We start from the raw sequence: 20,637 nt of genomic DNA, 5'->3' as shown, positions 1-20,637 counted from the left end.
GCGGGGCGCGCTGCCGGCTGGCCGCGCTGGGGAATTGCGCATGCGCAAACCGCGCTTCCCGCCGCCAGCGGCGGCACTTCCGGGCGGGCAGGTAGGGATGGGATGGGATGGGATGGGATGGGATGGGATGGGTAGGGTAGAATAGGATTGAATTGAGTATGGAGGGTGGGACGGGGCGGAGCAGGACGCGGCTGAGGTGCTGCCCGGGCCCCTTGGGTCATCCCGGGGATGGGGATCCCCTCGCTGTTTGCCCGGGGCCCGCCCGGGTTTCCCGGGTTGCGGCTGTGCCGGTGCCCCCTCAGGCATTTCCTTGTGTCCAGCCGAGCCAGCCCAGCTCCCGCAGCTTCTCCTCATTCCCCACACCCCTGATTCCCAGGCACTTCAGCAGCCCGCGGGAATTCCCTGTAGGATCAGGGCCCCAGGTGGGGGGGGAACCTGGGCCTTTAAAGAGATTTAAACTTGGGCTGGACCAGGCCCTGCACAGCCTGCTGTAATTTGAGTCAGTTTGGAGTGGGGAGTCGGACCAGGGTTTGCAGGGATCCCTTCCGGCTTAAGTGATTCCATGATCTTGGCAAAACGAATCCTTGTGCTTGATACATGGATCAGATACAATCTGTGCAGGGTGTCACGTGGAACTCCTTATTTATTTCCATGATTCCTGAGTCGGGGTTTTGCTTCTGATTTACAGAATCACAGGATATTCTGAGTTGGAAGGGACCCACAAGGATCATCAAGTCCAGCTCTTAAGTGAATGGCCCATTCCAGGATTGACCCCACAACCTGGGTGTTTTTAGCACCAGGCTCTGACCTGCTGAGCTCAACTCAGGGTTTTGTGTCAGTATTAAAGTTATTATTTAAATACTCTGCAGGGTTTGAGTGAAGTTAGTAAAGTGGGCAGTGGAATAGGAAGACCCTTAAACGTGGGAAAAACTGCTTTGGAGTGATTTCAGAAGCAACAGCAGTGTTCAGGCTGCCAGGACTTCTTCCAGCATTCCTTCTGAGACGAAAAAATCCTCTGCTGGCCAGCCCCGACTTAAGATTCTCCCGCAGGCTTAGTTTTCCTGGGTGGAGCTGTCTCAGCTGCAGCAGCCCACAGAAGCTGTGGCTGCCCCTGGAGCCCTGGAAGTGTCCAAGGCCAGGTTGGGGAGGGCATGGAGCACCCTGGGATGGTGGAAGAGGGTGGAATCAGATGGGCTTTGAGGTCCCTTCTAACCCAAACCCTACAAGGAGTACATTCCAGAAGCGTCTCCCTTGAGAGGGGATGTTTTCCCTCGGAGCAGTGGGATTAACCCCTCGTTCCCCGTGTCCCCAGGGCCGGTGGCCCGAGCCGGGAGCATGAGCGAGTTCCGCATCCACCACGACGTGAACGAGCTGCTGAGCCTGCTGCGGGTGCACGGCGGGGAGGGCGCCGAGGTCTACATCGAGCTGCTGCAGAAGAACCGCACGCCCTACGTCACCACCAACGTCTCCGCGCACAGCGCCAAGGTCCTGCCCGCTGCCCCCGGGAACCTCCCGCCCTCCGCCTCGCTGCCCGGGGAGAAAAGGGGAAAACAAGAGGGGGTGGTCAGATCTGGGGGTCACGGGTCTGGGTGTGAAGCGGGAAGGCTGGGAGGGAAAAGGTAGAATCCTTGAGTGTTGGTGGGAGAAGAGGAGTGTTAGGACTGGGGTGGGGGCACGTTCAAAGAAGGAGGTTATTTTGTAGGGTATTGGGAAGGAATTGTTCCCTGGGAGGGTGGCAACCTGGCACAGGGTGCCCAGAGCAGCTGTGGCTGCCCCTGGATCCCTGCAAGTGTCCAAGGCCAGGTTGGACTTTGGGGCTTGGAGCAGCCTGGGATAGTGGAAGGTGTTCCTGCCCATGGAACAAGATCACCTTGAAGTTCCTTTCCCACCCAAACCATTCTGTGATTCCGTGATGAAATGAAAATAGTATAAAATGCAATTATGTGACAAGCACCCAGCTTTTTTCTTTGAATATCTCACAAATATTAGAGATTAAAACCTGTCACTCATGACCAGACATACTTTTATTTGTTTTCATTTTTAAAAGCAATCCACCAGTCAAGCTCTAAATGCTGGGAAGTTTTTAACTCCGTCTGAAACTTTGCAGCCTGAGCTGCGTATTTGCTCTAACTCCATTTAATATTAATGTGGTGTTTTACAGGTGAAAATAGCGGAGTTTTCTCGAACTCCTGAAGATTTCTTAAAGAAGTACGATGAGCTGAAGTCTAAAAACACAAGACATCTGGATTCTTTAGTTTATCTGCTGTCCAAACTCACGGAAGACAAAGAGGTTGGTTCCTCATTTAGAACCGAACGTTGAAGAGTAGCAACAATGCAGTGATTTCAAGCACAGCTGATGGTAAAGTTCAACAAATAACCAGTTCCAGCTTTTACTGAGTTACTAAAGCCCTCCTGAGAGTTATGCTTCTCTTGATATAACTCACTAAGACATGGAAAACTGGGACAGAGATCTGTGGTTAGATTCACTACAGCCAGGGCATGGTCATGTGTTTCTTGCTTTAGATTGTGCTGCCCTGCATTCACAAAATCTCTTCTTTGTTTTTTCTGCGTACAGACACTCCACTACCTGCAACAAAATGCTAAAGAAAGGGCAGAACTCGCAGCAAACGCAGCCACCAGCAGCAGCACGAATTTTTCCATCCCCTCATCCACCTCCAAGATGTCTCTGCAGGAGCTGGAGGAGCTGCGCAAGCAGCTGGGCAGTGTCACGGCCAACTCCAGTGCACAGCAGGTACAAAGCCCTTTCCCAAGCTCTGGGCACAAAATCTTCCCTTTTGTTAGTCACCTCATATTAAATCTTGGTGCTGTTCTTAGTAGAAGTGGCCTTTTTCTATTCCAGTCAGTTAAGGTTAAATTCTTTTGAGATTATTCTAAAGTTAAATTCACAGTTAAATTCTTCCCTGTGAGGAACAGGCTGCCCAGAGCAGCCCTTGCTGTATCCCTGGACGTGTCCAAGGCCATGTTGGACAGGGCTTGGAGCCACCTGTCATCATGGGAAAGGCAGAAAGGAAGAGGAAAACCAGCTTTAGACACAGGCTTAGCAAACATTTAAACATTTCACTAGCAGCAGTAGGTTGTGGGGTCAGAGTGCAAAAGGGCAGTTTAATACTCAAATCCCAAATTCTTTTTCCTGTCATTATTTGTATAAAAAACTGTACTGTGGTGGCTTGACCTGACAAACAGGACAGAAAAGGAAAAAATATGGTGAAAATCTCATAGGTCAGGGTAAGGATATTTTGGCTGCAGAAGGCAGAGGGGCAACAATGTATGGAGAGTTCTTAGGACAGAGGGGAAAGAGGAAAAGATGTTCAGAGGTCCATAGTGCCTTCTCATGCCTGGTCAGCATAATCTAACAGGGGACAAGCCTCAGATCACTTCAGGCCCTCAATGGGAAGAGGGATGGACCTTCCACTTCCCATGCTTTGGGTCTCTGGGCTTGAAGGGCCCTACATGAATGTGGTGGTGGAGAACTCAAATCCTAAACAAAGGGTCCAAGCCCTCTCCCTGTCAGCAGTGGTGAGACCAGCCTTGTCCCACATACACTGAAGTACTGCACAGACACTGGGCCTGACTCATCCAGATCCTTCACAGACAATCTGAGTCAAGTGGGTGATTTAGATCATGAGGGGAAGATGAATTTCCAGTGAGATAAATGATCTTCTTACCAGGATTTATGTGTGAACTTGCTAAAAGAGGAAAGACCTGGAAGTGCCGTTCTCTGGGATGTGCAGTTCACAGCCAGAGGGATTGAAATGCCATTGCAAGCCAAGATTTGTGCTTCCCTGCGGCTCCATTTGTGGTCTCTTCAGACTTAAAGAGCTGGAACTGTGTTAAAAGGCCCTGATGGGCTGGTGCTCGGCACTGGTGACTCAGTAAGGGCTGGGACAGGAGGACATTGCTTGGAAGTGTTCGTTCTTCTCAGCCTCTGACACAGATCTTCTGTCTGTGAGGGTCACAAATGGAGCTGGAGGTGTTTATGGACCTCAGAGATAAACCCTTCATCTCCCTCCATGGAAGCTGGCACTGCCATTGCTCGAGGTGTCACATGCAGGTTCATAAGCATGGCAGTGGCACTCTGCCACCCTGTGCAGGAGTGAGGCTGAGGTGCCACCTGAGGGCCGTGTTCTCAGCCCTGGGAGTTTTCTCCAGGCTGTTTTCGAAGCCTGTAGTGACAGTGACCTAAATTTCGAGTTGCAGAGAGAAGGTGATTCGTGCCCCTGAGACATGTACTTTGTCACCAGTGCCACAAGTGCTGTGCCATCTGCCCTGGGATTGCTTGGCACTGTCACAGATCCTGCAGTGATTGAAGTTACAGCTTGGACCGGTTTTGGTCCAGGATTCATCAAGCTGGGGAAAGTTAAGTGTTCCCTTTCAGGTGGATGCATCCTTTATGGCCAAAATGTTGACTTTTTTGACCTCTGCCAGTTAACAAAGTCACACCAGAGCTGGTTGAACTGCAACAGAAGTGCCCTGCCTCTTGTTATAGAATGAAATCGGAGTCATCAAGTCCAGCCCTGGATTGAATATCACCATGCCCACTAAACCATGTCCCCAACTGCTATTTCTGCTTGTGATTTGAACACTTCCAGTGGTGTTGACACCACCATTTCCCTGGGGAGCTGTTTCCAGTGATTAACCACTCTCTCAGTGAAGAAAGTTTTCCTGCCTGCCATTTGGGAAGATCTACTGGTGGCTGCCCTTCTTCCAAGCAGAACATGTTCATACAGCCAACTGAGGTTTGCAGTTTCCTGTGGGGGTTTAGCCATCCTTTGAATTGCTGGCAGCTTGCTTGATGCTTCCCATTTCTCCATCTGAAAGTCCCAGTTCTGTTAGGGGAGCAGAGGAAATCGAGGTCCTTTTAGCAGATCACCCACACATGATGTAAATAAGAAAGTCAAATGAGCCTGTTCATATCCCTTTTCACACACACATCTGTGGAGTTTCAGAAATGGCCTTCATCAGCCCTGTGTTTGTGCACTTGGGGCTCCAAATGTTCATGTAGGTTGTGCATCTCACAAGCTTCCCCAGCTGATGATTGATCTTGCACTCCATTTATTTTAGTGTCAGAGCTGGGGGTGGAAAGTCTTTCAGTCTTCAAGAGCTCACTTCCTTCACCAGCTCCCACTCAGAGCAAAAAAACTCCATCATTTTCCAGCTCTCTGTGGGTGGATTTGTCTGGGTTGCATTTGGCATTGAGTTCAGAGGTGTTCAGTGCCGCTGGAATAGGATGTTGGTGCTTCTGGAAGGAGTTTCCTGCTTTCATGTGGTGCTCTCTCCAAACCTGCAGCCACTGCCTGGTGGTTGTTCATGTCACTGTTCTGCTTCCCTGGGTGTGTCCCAGCACCCAGGCCAGTGTGGACAGATGCAGAAAGGCATTGCTTGATGTAGAAAGGTCAAATGTATTAAAAAAATACGTGTTTTTTTTGCAATAATGGGGCAAATAGATGAGGTGGTACTGGGAAATTAAACCCCACACCATGCTACTGAAATAGCAGCTATTCTGCTCTCCATTCTCAAATCCATCAATCAGTTTGCAGTCAGTTTCTCCTTGAAATTAAACATTTCTTGGACTTCTGAAAGTCTCCTGGTTTTTTCCTTTCTTTCCCTCTCTTTTTTCTACAGCCTCTTGAGCTTACACGAAAAATCCTTCGGGATAAGCAGAACAAGAAGAATTCTGGTCAGCCCATTCCAGTATTTCCATCCTGGGTGTATGAGAGACCTGCACTTATTGGGGATTTCTTAATTGGCACCAGTCTAAGCACTGACACAACAGTACCAATAGGTATGTGAAACACAGGGAAAATTGTATTTATTTGTAGTGTTTTGTTCTCATTCCCAAATGCTGTTCAGATGTTCACACTCAGCAAAACTTGGCACTTTTTTTTTCTTTGTGACTGTATTTAAGCTGTTTTCTGGGTCTTTGAATATTTTGGTGGCAAGGAGATTGGGAAGTTGTTGGTGTTGGAAGTAACTGGGCCCTTTTGGGTGGAAGGATCAGCAGCAGGAGCTGTGGCCACAGGTGTTGGATGTCTGATCCCATCTACTGATTTGGGTATAAATGAGCACAGGATTCTGTTCTCCAGGTGTGCAAGGTACAAGACTGAAACAGGTGGATGATGGCACATACTGTGTATCCTTTTTTTTGTCTCCTCTTTGGAAACAGGCACTTTGCCATTAGCCTCCCAGGAATCCATGATTGTGGAGGACTTGCTGTACGTTCTGATTGGTGTGGATGGAAGGTACATCACAGCACAGGCCCTCGTGGGCAGGCAGAACCGAGCCTTTTCACTCGACCCAAACCTGGACTTGTCCATCAAGGAGCTGGTGACCAGGATTCTTCCTGTGGCAGCAAGTTACTCTGCTGTCACCAGGTAGAGAGCTGGCTTTTGTCAGGGGAGGAGGCTCTCCTGTGAGAACAGAGAATCTGCCATTGTGCAAGTGTTAACTTCCATGCTTAATTTAAACTATGGGGGTATAAAATGAGTGACAATTTATTTGGGTCAGTTCTAGCTACATTTCCTTTGCTGGGTTTGTCCTCTGTGCTGCCAGTTCGCTTTTCCATTCACACACCTTTGTTCTTTCCAGTCTTGGCCTTGGTAACTTCAGGTAAAATGCAGTTAGGATATATCTGCCTTTGCTGCCTTCTCTTCCCACTCTGCTTTGAATTTCTCCATATTTCCTGCTTTTTGCTCCCCTCTGGGCATCCAGTTGTGTGCTGGTTCAGTTTCTACACACTGCTTATACAAATGGTTCTAGTTCCCTCATGGCTGGAGAGGAAACATCTTCCCACAGCTTTCGCTTCTAGGAAATGTGGGGTGGGAAATAAGGGGGAGGGACTGGTGTGCTTTTCAGCATGGGATCCACTGGTGTGCCTGCACAGTGTACTGAAGCCACAAGTTCCTGAAAATTATGCAAGTTACATTGCCTGAAAGAGTTTTCATTTTGCTTTTTACAGGTTTATAGAGGAGAAGTCTTCCTTTGAGTATGGACAGGTAAATCATGCTCTGGCTGCGGCCATGCGGACTCTAATCAAGGAATACATGATATTAATTACCCAGCTGGAGCATCTTCAGAGGCAGGGCCTTCTGTCACTGCAGAAGCTGTGGTTTTACATCCAGCCCACAATGAGGACCCTGGAGATTCTGGCTTCACTTGGTAAATGTCCAAAATACAATCCTTACATTTTGACAGCTTGTGAGGGTAGCCAAACAGGCAGGGCATGACTCATTTTGATTTCCTGTTGTATTAAAGAAGAAAGCTTAGGGGAATTGTACTCATGAGGGCACTGTACTTCTTCTGGAGAAGAGCATTCAGGTTCTAGGGCTGAATGTGCCTTTGAATCCTTCACAGCCCTTGCCCTTCCCATCAGCTGTATCCACCACTGCTGCCTCTCCTCAGCTCTTTTCCAAACTCCTCTCCAGTTCTGTGTGGGTGTATAACCAGAAGGAATCCCTAGTCCAGCCCCTTGCTTACAGCTACACAGGCTGCTCAGGGAGCCATGTCCAGTCTGGGGACCATGTAGGGTTTTGTCTGGGGACTTTTCAGGATGTAGGTGTCTTATATTGGTATTTTTAAATTCCAGCTACTTCTGTGGATAAGGGTGAATGTATGGGAGGATCAACCCTGAGTTTGCTCCATGACAAGACTTTCAATTACACAGGGGACAGCCAGGCCCAGGAGCTGTGCCTGTATTTAACCAAGGCAGCCAGCGTGCCTTACTTTGAAATCCTGGAAAAGTGGATATATAGAGGCATCATTAATGATCCGTACAGGTAAAGAACAGTTAAGCAATGAAAATGAAATGCAAAACTTCAGAATTACTGATGTGCTTTGCCAAGTCTGCATCTCCCAGGGGCCTGAAACAACCCTCTCAAAGTGTTTTGACTTTTGTAGTCTTTTGAAGCACTTTGCTGTATTTGATAGTTAGTGCAGCATTTCTGTTTCCCACATTTTCAGAATCCTAAGGTGAGGGCAAAGCTGAGGATAAAATATCTGAAATTAGCGCCTTTCTGCTGGTGAGAGGTGGACAAAGGCCAGTTTCCTCACCCCTGCACTGACAGACAGATAATGTTTAGCCTTGGTTTATGAACCCTGTAAAATTCTGCTTCTCATTGCAGATCAGAGACACTGGATAGTGCTTTTCCTCTTGCTCCACAGACAGACTAATTTCAGTTCTAGATTGGTTGTGTCCTTATGAGACCTTATTTCTGATAGATCACATTACCAGTTTGCAGGTCAAAAAAAAAGTAATCCTCATTGTTCCACTTCCTGCCCCTAAACATCTGCTTTAACTGTTCAGTGAGTTCATGGTGGAGGAGCATGAGCTGCAGAAGGAGAAGATTCAAGAGGACTATAATGACAAGTACTGGGATCAGAGATACACTGTTGTCCAGCAGCAGATTCCCTCCTTCTTGCAGAAGATGGCTGACAAAATCCTAAGCACAGGTAGGTGCTTCTGCTGTGAGAGGAACCTCAAGACCTTGTGTAAAGAGAAAGGAAATGTTACTGTGCCTTGCCACTTTATGGGGTTGTCCAGCTGAATTGAGAGCAACAGAAGGATCAGATTTAAGAAGAATCCTAAATCTTATAAATAAAACAACACAGGAGCCCAGCAGCAAGGGGAGCTGTCTGTCTCACTGCTGTTTTGTGGGTAGGTTTTCTAGCTGGATGGAGCTGGGCACCTGAGGTTTGACTATCTCAGTGTTAATTTAAGTATACAATCTCTTATCCTTGTGCAAAGCCCTCCAAAAGTGACTTGTGAAGCAGAGCAACAGATCTGCAGAGCTTCAGGCCACCTGCAGAGATGTTTTGTCACCACTGGGAAACGAAACCATTTCTAAATCCCCTTAAATGTGATACCAGGTGCTTATTTTAAAATTCTGTATCATCTTTTGAAAGGTGCCTAAATCCTTTCCAACTTCCAGCACAACGTAGTGTAAACATTTCTCAGCATATCTTCCTCTTGAAGGGAATGGTGTGGAAGTTTCCCTGTTGGCTATACAGCAGGGGTGAGTGTAGGACATTCTTTCTTTTTAATTTCAGGGAAATATTTAAATGTTGTGCGGGAATGTGGGCGAGATGTCACCTGCCCTGTGGCCAAAGAGGTCATCTACACTTTAAAAGAGAGAGCCTATGTGGAACAAATAGAAAAAGCATATAACTATGCCAGCAAAGTTCTTCTGGACTTCCTGATGGAGGAGAAAGAGCTGGTGGCTCACCTAAGGTTGGATTTATTTTACCAAATGCGTGATAAATAGATTGGTTCTGCTAAGGGACATACGTTTTTGAAGTTAGCTCTGTTCTCTTGGGATATTACCAAGGTGTTCTCTGTATTTCCACTTAGAAAGGTTGACCTAAAAAAACAAGATTTGGGCTTTTTTCCCTGAAGAGGGGAAAAAAAAAAGTAAAATGATAGAAATGTTGAGTGGGAAAGGTGTCTGGGGGTTTCTGGTCCAGCTTCCTTGGAAGGCTGTTGCCAAAACTAGGTCAGGGCTTTGTCTAGATCAGGAGTCTGGAGCCACACTGTGTTATGGCTGTGCTCCTATTTTTGGTCCAAAGCCTGCAGTTATCATGTGTGATCTCTGTGCCCACTGCACATAACTCTCCCTGGTGCCAGGTGAAAAATCAAATTTAAAAAATTTTAAATTTAAAAAAAAATCAGCACAGATATTTGTCCATTGAGAGGAGTCCAGGATTCTGCTCAGAATCGGCAGCTGCCCTTCAACTGGAGGAGATTTGAGAGAAGAAACACCAGCACACCAAGAGGTTTCTTTGCATTTTTATAGGCAAAAAGAAAAAGAAATAGCAGCAGCAGCCCTGATCTGACTGCACAGAAGTGTCCTGACTGAGGAGGTAGGGAGGAGGAGACATCCATAAAAGACTAGTCTCCAAACTGGTTATTTATGGCTTCCTGCTCTCCAGAAAGAGAAACATTTTGGGATCAAACCCCGCAGGCTCGTTGAATTGATTTCCTTTGTTCCTTCAGGTTTGATATGGATTAACCCAGTCTTTCAGAAAGGTAATCAATTGTCCCTTTGTTTTCTTGAGCAGATCTATAAAACACTATTTCCTGATGGATCAAGGGGACTTCTTTGTTCACTTCATGGATCTGACAGAGGAGGAACTTAAGAAGCCTGTAGATGACATCATAACGACGAGGCTGGAGGCTCTGCTGGAATTAGCCCTGAGAATGAGCACAGCCAACACTGATCCCTTCAAGGATGATTTAAAGGTGAGAATGGGTGGAAGCAGAAGATAATTGACTTTGAGCAGCAGGCCTGCCTTGGTTTGGGGAGGTCTGTGTGCCTGTGAGAACCTGCTGTGTCCTAGGTCGGTGTGACAACTCGAGAGTGACTTTAACCACGGGCATCTTGCCTGTTGTTCCTCAGTAGTTGTGGGTATCCTGTGGCTTCATTTTTTCCTGCTCTTCCCTTACAGATTGACTTGATGCCCCATGACCTCATCACGCAGCTCCTGAGGGTGTTGGCCATAGAAACAAAGCAGGAGAAGGCCATCATCAGTGCAGACCCCACGGAGCTCACCCTCAGCGGCCTGGAGGCCTTTTCCTTCGACTACATTGTGAAGTGGCCCCTGTCCCTCATCATAAACAGGTAAGGCATCAATCCACTGAGGGAAAAACAGGCATGTACTCTCACAAAGAGGTTTTCCATGCAAGAATCAAACATTCCTCAAGCCTGGAGAGCAGAAAAAACCTGCACTTTCTGGTGCCTCTGATTGCAGACTCAAAGGATACAGGCTGTTGCTACTGTAACAGGTTATTTTGCACTTAACTGAGTCCTGAGGGACCAAATGGTTCGTTTTTCTGCAGGAATTTGCCTCTTGTTTCCCTGGAGAAACACTGCTGTGAGCCACAATCAAATGGGACAAGCAGAGTGGCAGATTTGAAATTGCTGAATGCCAGCAATTAACTCCTCCCTTAATTTCCCCTCTAAAAATTCCATTGAATCGGTGAGACTTTCCTAACGACGCCGCGATGCTTTTGGAATTTTGTCTCTTCCTTCCCAGCAGAGTGTGCTAGCTCTGGTGGTAGCTATGGAAGTGAAAATAGGATTTGGTAAGGTTTCCTGAACTGTATCGACTGGAGCTCTGCAGACACCTACGCCCAAGTGTCTGAGCACAGACCTGAATCCAGTCCTGGAGCTATAAATAAGCAGCCCCATCTGCTTGTGACAGCGCGTTGCTGGTGGGGTAATGCTGCCTGTAGCTTGGTTACAGCTTTTCCTCCCCTTTTCTTGGAAAATTCTTGGGTGAATTCTAAACTCCTGGTGAATTCTTGGGTGACCATCGCAGCCTTAGCGCGGTGGGTACAAGAGCACACTCTCTGAACCCTCCCTCCCAGCCCCTGTGTGAGTGACCCCTGCATGGAGCTGGAGGGAACTAAGGAGCCTGGTGATGTACCCACTGGCAGGAAATACGGAGGAGGGTCTCCTTGGAGAGGAATTCTTTGGGATGGTTGCAAATGTGACTCTCTTGCTTCGGTTCAGCGCAGATCCGCGCACGTCTGAAGGCGTGAGGAACATGTTGTGTAAAGTCTCTTTACCTCTGAGCAGCCTCAGCCTTCACAGCTTAGTCTGTCAATCAGAACAGGCCTTCATCTGGATGGGCTTCTCATTTCTTTCCAGGAAAGCACTGACAAGGTACCAGATGCTTTTCAGACACATGTTCTACTGCAAGCACGTGGAAAGGCAGCTGTGCAACGTTTGGATCAGCAATAAGACAGCCAAGCAATTCTCCCTGCATTCAGCTAAGTGGTACAGCCTTTTTTTGTTTGTTTGTTTTCAGTTTTGGGTCTCCTTCTTGCTCATTAGGTATTTCATGACATAGCTCAGACAACACTGAAGTCAAAAAGATCCTCACAAATGTCTTACAGGCTCAGAGACGTCAATTTGTAACATTTTAGGTTTCACTCAATACTTGCTTGTAAAGTTGCTTTAATATTTAATATCAAAACTTTGGTTTTATATAAGCATATACTTAGTCTGTGACAGGTTCAAAACTCAACTAATTGAGGAAAAGCCATGGAAAATAATCAGAGATGGTTTGCAATGACTTTATAATCCCTCTCACACTGCAGCAAGGCATTTGCTAGGACAGAAATATTTAGCTCTGCTTGGCTGTGCAAGCCTGGTGATAGTTCTCCGTGGCATTTGCTAGCTCTGAGCTGTGTGGGTGTGATTTCTCCCCTAGGTTTGCTGGTGCTTTCACACTGCGGCAGCGGATGCTGAATTTTGTGCAGAATATCCAGTATTACATGATGTTTGAAGTGATGGAGCCAACATGGCACATTCTGGAGAAGAACCTGAAGCTGGTGAGTGAAGTTGGAATGGAAATCTTAACAAATATAATGCCTAAGCCCAGTGGCTGCAGGTGTCTGTTGATTTTGCTGGAAGTATTTAAATATCTGGGAGCTGCTGTTCCTGCCACGTTGCAGAGTGCTGCTGTTCTGCACCACCTTTCTGCTTGATTAGTCACACATCCCTTTCCTGTGCTGCATCCCCCTGGCTCTGCCCAGCTCACACTCCCTGTTATGCTCAGGCAGGTTCTCCTCAACATTCCCTACACAGGAGAAAGAGCTGTGGAAAAGGAGGGTGGATGCAGAGTGCAAAGATCATAAAGCAGTCCAGGCATCTCCAGCTGATTCCTTGGCCGAGTTACAGTGCTCTTAGAAGTAGAGCCTGTGCTTTCTCTTCCATGAAACTGCCAAGGACTGGCATGCTGGGAATGTTTGGTAAAAGAGGCCACTATTATTATCATTATTATCATTATTAGTATTATTATTATTCCCTCTAGTTGTCACTCTGTGATCAGACACTTCTGGGTTGCACATCGCTCTTAAACCCTGAAAACCACTCATCTGAGGTACCAAACAACACAACACCCCTGCAATCAGCTCTCTTGGCAGCTGTCTGATGACCCTTGTGGATCTTCAGCATCAACTGATTCTGCCCTAGTTCTTACTGTGCCCTGAGGAGCTGTTTTGGGGTCAGCTAACCAACATTTTTTGATGCCCTGTCATATTTTTTTTCTGGAGAATTCACAGGAGGGAGCAGGTCTAGGATTGTGAGTGTCTCTGTATGTTAATGACAAGAACTTCTGAATGAGAAGAGTTCATATGTCAACCTCCTGGATAATCTAGGAATTGTACATATTTTTTAATTTTATTGCAAGTTTAGGCGTGCAATATAAATCACTCCATTTACTTTACTCGCATGGAGGCCATTGTTGAAGTTATCCTGTGCCTGTTTTCTCCTTTCATTTGTATTTTTTGGGGGGGGGGGGGAAGGGATGATCCTCACTGGTCTCATGTAGTGTCTTATGGTGCATTTTATTTGTCACACTTCTCTCTTGTGCATTTTCACTTAAAGATAAGGTGCTCTCTTCCTAAAATTGTAGCTGGGATCTTCATCTTCACGTCGTCATTGTCTCCATCAACACAACTTCATCATCATCTTCTTTGCATTAGAAAGCTGCATTTATGCCTGTTCTGCAGTAGCTTAAAGGGTTGTGGGAGGGGTTTCTTAAACTCAAGAATGAAACAGCCTGTTGGAATAGCAGAGATGAACAAAAATCTTACAGAATCCTCGCAATGCGGCATGTCCCAACTCCTTATTGGCTCCTAAAGCAAATTTCTGGATTATTTCTGCATAGCCAGTATGTTGTAATGATAAGTTTATTGACATTTAAGATTCTTCAATTTGTGTTTCTCTATTCCTCTTGTTTTCACTGACTTTACTGAGGTTCTGGAGGTGGGAGTGCCCATGACAAGCAGATTTAAAAACAAAGGAAATGCAAGTTCATAAAGCAAATAGCTCCATCCTTTCCAGGGGAGGGCTTGGGTGACGAAAGCAAGCGCAGTTTGTGGGGAGGTGAAGTGACAGATCAAAGGTTTAAAGCCTGTGAGAGGCTGTTGAAGGCAATGATGCAGGTGCAGTCTCCATCTCAGGATGTTTCTGGGAGGTACACGAGGAGTTTCTCACCCTGAGAGGTCCCTGGCAGAGGCAGGCTGCTGGGATGGAGCTTTGGGACGGAGCAGCACAGCAGCCCTGGTTTGGTTTGTCATTGTTGGGCTCTCCTGTCACAGGCATCCAACATTGACGATGTCCTGAGCCACCACACGAGCTTCCTAGACAACTGCCTGAAGGACTGCATGCTCACCAACCCAGAGCTGCTCAAGATCTTCTCCAAGCTGATGTCTGTGTGTGTCATGTTCACCAACTGCATGCAGGTGTGTGCAGCCCCCCCGTGCCACAGTCCCTTTGCCAGCCCCACGTGGACTTGCCTCTGTTCCCCCTGTCAGCAGCTTTAGGGCTTGACAGCTCACACCCTCTCCCAAATGGTTTCTGTGGCTTCTTACTCCACAAAATCCTCATTTTTCCATGTTGAGGTGAGGTTCCTCTGGACCAAATTCCCTCTCTTGAGGCGTAAGTTGTAGTGCTCTGTAGAGACCCTCTCTTGAGGGTGAGCTGATGGGCACATTGCAGCCAGCATCAGGGAGCCCACAGCTTTTCTAAAACCCACTTTTCAGTGGCTTTGGGGAGATCTGTGTATCAGCTTGCTGAATTCAGTCTCAGAGCTAGCTTTCCTGGGAGTCAGGGGGTGGCCAGAGCAGAGCCCACTGTGGAGCACAGAAGAAACGGGCTGTAACCATGTCCCCAACATGTCTGTGTCCTCACCAGAGGTTCACCCAGAGCATGAAGCTGGACAAGGAGATGGAGAGGCTCACCCTGGAGCATGGCACCATGCTGGGCCCGCCCACCGAGGAGGAGCGTGCTGAGGAGGCTGCCAAGAAGAAGCTGACCAACAAGGTGGGACACGGGGAGACAGCTGGGCTGGCACTCTGGCCAGGGTGGCCACTTGCAGAGAGCCCTTCCTGGTTTCTAGACCACCTCTGACCCCAAAAGTACAATCTTTGTGTGATTGTGGGCAGTGTGGAGCGCTGCTGGGGTTCTCAAAGTCTGCTTTGAAGACCCTGTCTCCCACAGCAGTCCCTGTACAGAGCCACATCCAGGCTTTCTGAAGTGCCAGCACCTTCCCATTCCCAGAGTGTGAGCGGGGCTCTTTGCAGCCCATGGGTTTCATAGCTGGGGGAGCTGTCTTGTCCATATTTCTCTGTCCAGATGCACAGGGGATTTGCTCTGTGGTTAGCAGATCCTCCTGTCCCTCTGGAAGCCCCTCTGGCACACATCTGCAGCACCACTGCAGTCACAGAGCTGCAGAGGTCACAGCCTGCCTTAGGCAACACACATTTTCTGCCTTCTGGCTTTTCCTCCTGCTTGAAAATGAGCAGTGGCAGTATGTGTTTGTGGATAACTCAGCTGGGATCTACTCTGGACTTCTCCCAGGATGAGCACCACAGGGCTTTTAACTACCAAGGACTTGGAAAGATTTTATTTCAGAGGCTGAGCAGCTGTGAAGTTCGATGGCAGTATTTCTGAGCAGGTTAGGGAATGGAGGGAGTAATTGCAGCCCCTTGGCAAGTGCAGCTCAGCAAACACATGGGGCCACTCTGCCTTTGTCTTGGCAGCTTTTAGCAGAGCATGCTGACAACCTGCACCTCACATCTGGCTTTGAAGCCACCATCAACAAGTTTGACAGCAATTTCTCCACACATCTGCTGGACCTGCTGGACAAACTGAGCGTGTACAGCACCAATGATTGCGAGCACAGCATGCTCAACATCATCTACAGGTAAGCCAGGCCTTTTCTATCTGTGACTTCCCCTCCTGTGGGGAAATCCCTGAGGAAATGCTCATTAGTGACTGAGAAATGTGTGTGTTTAGGAGCTCTGAGCAACCTGGGCTAGAGGAAGGTGTCCCTGCCCATGGCAGGGCGTTGGAATGCGATGGTCTTTGAGGTCCCTTCCAACCCAGACCATTCTGCTTTGCATTTCGAACCAAGGCTGTGGAAAAACCCCAAAACACCTTCCTTTCAATTAAGTGAAATAATATTGTAAATGTGGTGTTAGTTTTCCTGAGGATTGTCTCGCTGTGGAGACTGAACAAACCAATTTCCAAATACAGCGTAAGTATTCCAAGATGAGAAAATCACACGAAGGTTTGATCATAAAGTGTCTATTTTAAGTTTCCATATTGCATTTATTTAAATAAGCAGCTTCTTGGAAATCAAAATTACTTTAGAAATACATAAAGGTCAGGTACACAGGATAGGGGGGGGAGAGAGAGAGCAGATGGAAGTTTTGCTGCTGGGTTTTTAACCACTGTGTTGTTTTTTGAATATAAAAAACCCTCCTGGAAGTTCTGCTCCCTGTCCATCTCTACTGGATATCTTTTATGGCTGGCTGATAACCCTCACACCTCTGTTGAGATGTGCTACACCTGAAAGCAGAGAGGAAATGTTTCACAAATGCATTTTTAAGGAGATTGTTGTCCCCTCCCAGTGCCGTTTCTGACAGCATCTGACAAGGCTGTCAGGATTCCTGGTACTTTGCAAACACTGTTAGGTGAAGTATTCCCACAGGAGACTGTGCTTCCAGTTGTCCTTTTCTTCTGGGAACTGCTTGTCCAGCAGCTGCCACAGGTTTACACAGGCAGGCCCTGGCAGTGCCCCAGGGCTGCTTGGTGTTCTGAGCTCTCCGGTTCCCTGTCAGGGGAGGAGCTCCCAGCCACCAGAGCTGCCCCTGTGGGCAGTGCTGAGTCCCTGAATTGGGAATGTAGGTGAGGACCCCTTCTCCACAGCCCTAGGAACTCTGGTTTGCTCCATTTCTGAAGATACTAGAGTCAGAGATCATCTTCTCATCTTGAAATTTCTCCAAACAACTTCTTGTGGCTGTGAGTGCAGGCCCCAGCTGTACAATTGGTTGTTGTTCCTTTCAGGACTAACCAGGGCAGCCAAGTCTCTCTTGGACCTTTTGGGAAAGGCTGGTGTGGCTTCTCAACATTTTATGTCACCCTTCATCTGCCTGGACATGCCAGTTCATCATCATCAGGCTGTTGTAGGTTACAGGCAAGATCCATCTGTAGGAAAAGGCTGGAAGGATTAAACTCTTCCCTGGCTGCTATCACTCCTGGGTGTCACAGGAACATCCAGACTCAGCTTAGATCCAGGGATTGGGACCACAAGCAGTTCAGACACCCAGGCAGGAGCATTTACTGCTCCTCAGTGCTCCAGCTCTGCTTCCTGCTTTATCCTTTTTTTAACATTTTTACCCCCTCCAGTACAAGTTCTAACAGAGGGGCTTGCTCATGGTGCTTCATCCAGGAGATCTCAATGGCAGCTCACTCCATGATCCCAGGCCACACAGGACATGGCCAGCACAGTGCTGAAAACCAAATTACCTGTTCTTGTCGTGGTGTCAATGTCACACACGTGCCAGGACAGGGGGACAAGCTGGTGCTGCACCCCACAGCCTGGCTGTGTGTCCTGCCCAGGGTGCCACAGCCAGGAACTGCTCCACCAGTGTCACAGCCCACATGGGGAGTCAGCTGGGGCCAGCAAGTGACTCCTGAGCTGTGAAACCTCTGCAGCTGGTTCTTCCAAATACAGAGAGGTTGGCTTTTGCAACCAGCACTTCCTGCTTCAGGGGAAAGGAGAAGTGTGGTGATACAGATGATGCAGTGCTTCTCTCCATGGTTTGTGCTGTGGACAGTGACCTCAGCTGTATCCAGAGGCTCAGAGGAGAGCCTGGGTGCTTTGCCCTGCCTTATTACCGTGCCCCAGTCCTTGTGCCACCAGGACTGTTCTCATCATCACTTACCCCCCCAGTTCTCTGGACTCTCTGGGACCGCTTGAGTCTTCACCAAGTCATTGGCCCTGCTGCCCTGCCCCATTTCCTTAGCAGAAATACTGGATGTTAACAGCCCATGGGACCTGCCTTTCCAACCCCACAGGCAGCTCAGGGGTGGTTTGAAGGGTGGGAGCCCCACAGTGAATGCCCAGAGGTGACATTTAGCTCCCATTCAGGTTGGAGGGATTGTTGGCTCGAGGCCTGGGCTCTATGGCAACAGGAACCCGAGAAGCAGAGTGGAGACAGTTGCCATCTGAAATAACATATCTGACTGAGAGAGTTTATAAGGAAGAGTTTATAAGACATACCACTCTTCTCTTCTAATTTATAACCTTTCTATGGGGCTGCTTTCCAACAGGGATCGTCAACATGTCAGATAGATAACAAAATTCACAGTTCTGGTACTTGCTCATCATTTCTTTGATCCTGGTTAACACTTTTTCATTTTGTAGTACTGAGTAACTGAGGCATTTTATTTGTGGCATCAGACAATAGGAGATGGAGATGAAGAGGGTTTCCTACAGAGCTCACAGGTGACAGATCTCTGGTGTGCCCAAGTCCTCCTCAGGTGTGTCGTAGAATCAGAAAATACCCTGAGATGGAAGGGACCCACAAGGATCATCCAGTCCCTGCCCAGACACCCCAGCAATCCCAGCCTGTGCATCCCTGAGAGCATTGTTCAAATGCTGCTGGAGCTCTGGCAGCCTCGAGGCCGTGCCCATTCCCTGGGGAGCCTGGGCAGTGCCAGCACCCTCTGGGGGAAGCACCTTCCCCTGGTATCCAGCCTAAACCTCTCCTGACACAGCTCCAGCCATTTCCTTGGGAGTGCTGACAGAGGGCTGGCAACTGCAGGAACTCTTCAGTCACATTCTAAGAAATCTGATAGATCAGTGTGGTTATCAGGCATCCTTCCTTTACCAGTTTGGAGGAAACTGAGCTCAGAGTAGGTCACCAGGATGTGGTGCAAACCTCACTGAATCCAGCCACAAAGCAAGAAACTGCTGTGTAAGCACGTGCTGAGGAAGCACCACATGAATTCTGAAGAAATGGTTATGGGGGATCACTTAAAACTAAAAACGGCCAAAAAAGAAGCCAAGCAAAACCTGCAGGTCACTGAGCTGGGAATGAAGCAACTTTAGAAATGGAGCAGGTCCTCAAAGCAACGAGTCCTGGCCTTGTGTTTGAATCAAAACTTGGTCAGTGCTCTCACCTCAGTGTCAGGTTTCCCTGTCACAACTCCTCGAGGACGAAAGCAATGTAAAGCTTCTCAGCCAGGAGAGAGCAACAGACAAATTCCATCTGTCGAGGCTCTGTTTTCTCCAGGCACCAAAAAATGTCAAGGAACAATTTGTTGCCATTTGTGTGAGGTTGTTAAGCAACATGAAACTCAAATATTGTGCCCATTCAGTTGGTACTGGAGCAGCCTAATTTGAGAAAGGGAGAGAGTAACTTTTGTGTGATTCATGGGTTTGCACTGACTGCTCAGCGATCCGGGGCACACGAGTGTGCAGGCTGCGGGTGCTTTGGGATCTGCCACGGGGAGGTTGCAGCAGGCTTGGGGCTGGGGGGCATTACTCTGGATTATCAGGGAGGTGGGATTGTGGTATCCCTGGTGTGGAGTGCTTTGGAGAGGCTTTTCCACGTGTCACTTGTGGTTGTGGCTGAGCATCTCCTGACCGGTTGCTCATGCTGGTGAACTGTGGATCTGTGGGAAACATTCTGGTGTTAGCCAGGAGATGGTGGGGATGGAGACGCCAGGAGATGGTGGGGATGGAGACCCCAGGAGATGGTGGGGATGGAGACCCCAGGAGATGGTGGGGATGGAGACCCCAGGAGATGGTGGGGATGGAGACCCCAGGAGATGGTGGGGATGGAGACCCCAGGAGATGGTGGGGACGGAGACCTCAGCATTTTGTGGTGCTGTGTGGATTTGGTTTGTACCAGAGCTCAGTGCTGGTGAACTCTGAGGTTTCAAGAGTGCTGGGAAGGTGCAGACACTGAGGAACCCTTGTCCACACAAGACACCTCTGTGTGGTCTGGAGAAGAGCTGTGAGCATTTGGTCCTTCCTGTTGTCTTTGGGACGCGCTCCTGACACATTTCCCTGCAAAAGGCCTGCTGTCCAGGAATGGGCACGGAAAAGGTGTCAGCAACACCTGTGGCACAGCACAGACATCCCATGAGGGGCCAGAACTCGCTGTGGGTGTCCTGGGGGAGTTTCCTGCTCACGCCTCTCTGTGTTTTATCCCTCAGGTTGGACTTCAACGGGTTCTACACGGAGCGCCTGGAGCACATGTCAGCCGAGCGCAGCCAGAAGGCCCCGCCGCTGCTGCCCTGCCTGGCCGTGCCTGCCCAGTGACCCTGACCCCCATCCAAGGCAGCTCAGCCCTCCACACCCACCCCACAACCTGCAAACAAAGCCTGCAGGGTGGCCCAGAGACTCAGGGGAATGTTCACTCTCCTGAGATGTTTGTAATGTTTTGGGGTTTTGTTGGCGTTTTGTTCGTTTTTTTATTTTACTCTGTTGTACAATGATGTGTTTGTGTGTTGTAAAATAAATTAAATAACAACAAAAACAAACAAAAAAAAAATCAGGGTTATTTTGTCTGTGTTAACAGAACTTGGGGTGCAAATTATTTTGGATGCTCCATCCCTGGAAGTGTCCAAGGCCAGGCTGGACAGGGCTTGGAGCGGCCTGGGATAGTGGAAGGGGGTTGGAGCGGGATGAGCTTTAAGTTCCTTTCCAACCCCAAGTCCCCAGCAGAGGAGTTCCAGGGAATCCAAACTTTGCCTGAGGCAGTTTGAGAGCAGGTGCATAGAGGGAGGAAGAGAAATGTGTCCCAGGGACAAGGGA

At 48.4% G+C, this 20,637-nt stretch overlaps 1 protein-coding gene across 2 annotated transcripts; it reads left to right on the top strand.

Moving 5' to 3' along the window:
* The first annotated feature begins 49 nt into the window (after positions 1-49).
* Positions 50-20,309, top strand: TUBGCP2 (tubulin gamma complex component 2). 2 transcript variants are annotated; one of them, XM_014259487.2, is made up of 19 exons: positions 50-91; positions 689-834; positions 1,313-1,485; positions 2,162-2,290; positions 2,576-2,752; positions 5,644-5,803; positions 6,185-6,392; positions 6,977-7,176; positions 7,604-7,793; positions 8,321-8,466; positions 9,064-9,244; positions 10,072-10,252; positions 10,459-10,631; positions 11,664-11,792; positions 12,229-12,349; positions 14,123-14,266; positions 14,718-14,846; positions 15,566-15,729; positions 20,037-20,309. In XM_014259487.2, the coding sequence occupies exons 3-19, from the start codon at positions 1,336-1,338 to the stop codon at positions 20,140-20,142; spliced, it is 2,688 nt and encodes an 895-aa protein (XP_014114962.1). In that variant the 5' UTR covers positions 50-91; positions 689-834; positions 1,313-1,335; the 3' UTR covers positions 20,143-20,309. The 2 variants fall into 2 exon arrangements, with proteins under 2 accessions (XP_014114962.1, XP_005530794.1); XM_005530737.3 differs by lacking the exon at positions 689-834 and having other exon boundaries at positions 77-91.
* The last annotated feature ends 328 nt before the right edge of the window (positions 20,310-20,637 follow it).

This window comes from Pseudopodoces humilis, chromosome 9 (genome assembly GCF_049639895.1).
Source record: "Pseudopodoces humilis isolate 2021_Gansu_Grassland_sample_001 chromosome 9, ASM4963989v1, whole genome shotgun sequence".
NCBI classification, from domain to species: Eukaryota; Metazoa; Chordata; class Aves; order Passeriformes; family Paridae; genus Pseudopodoces; species Pseudopodoces humilis.
This window is presented reverse-complemented; position numbering and strand designations above follow the sequence as displayed.

What these genes read in the sequence shown, in the direction of transcription:
- TUBGCP2 (XM_014259487.2), top strand. Translation starts at nt 1,336, where the DNA reads ATGAGCGAGTTCCGCATCCACCACGACGTGAACGAGCTGCTGAGCCTG. An exon ending in CCAACTCCAGTGCACAGCAG is followed by an intron (nt 2,753 to 5,643) that starts GTACAAAGCCCT and finishes TTTTTTCTACAG; the next exon opens with CCTCTTGAGCTTACACGAAA. An exon ending in ATCATTAATGATCCGTACAG is followed by an intron (nt 7,794 to 8,320) that starts GTAAAGAACAGT and finishes TTAACTGTTCAG; the next exon opens with TGAGTTCATGGTGGAGGAGC.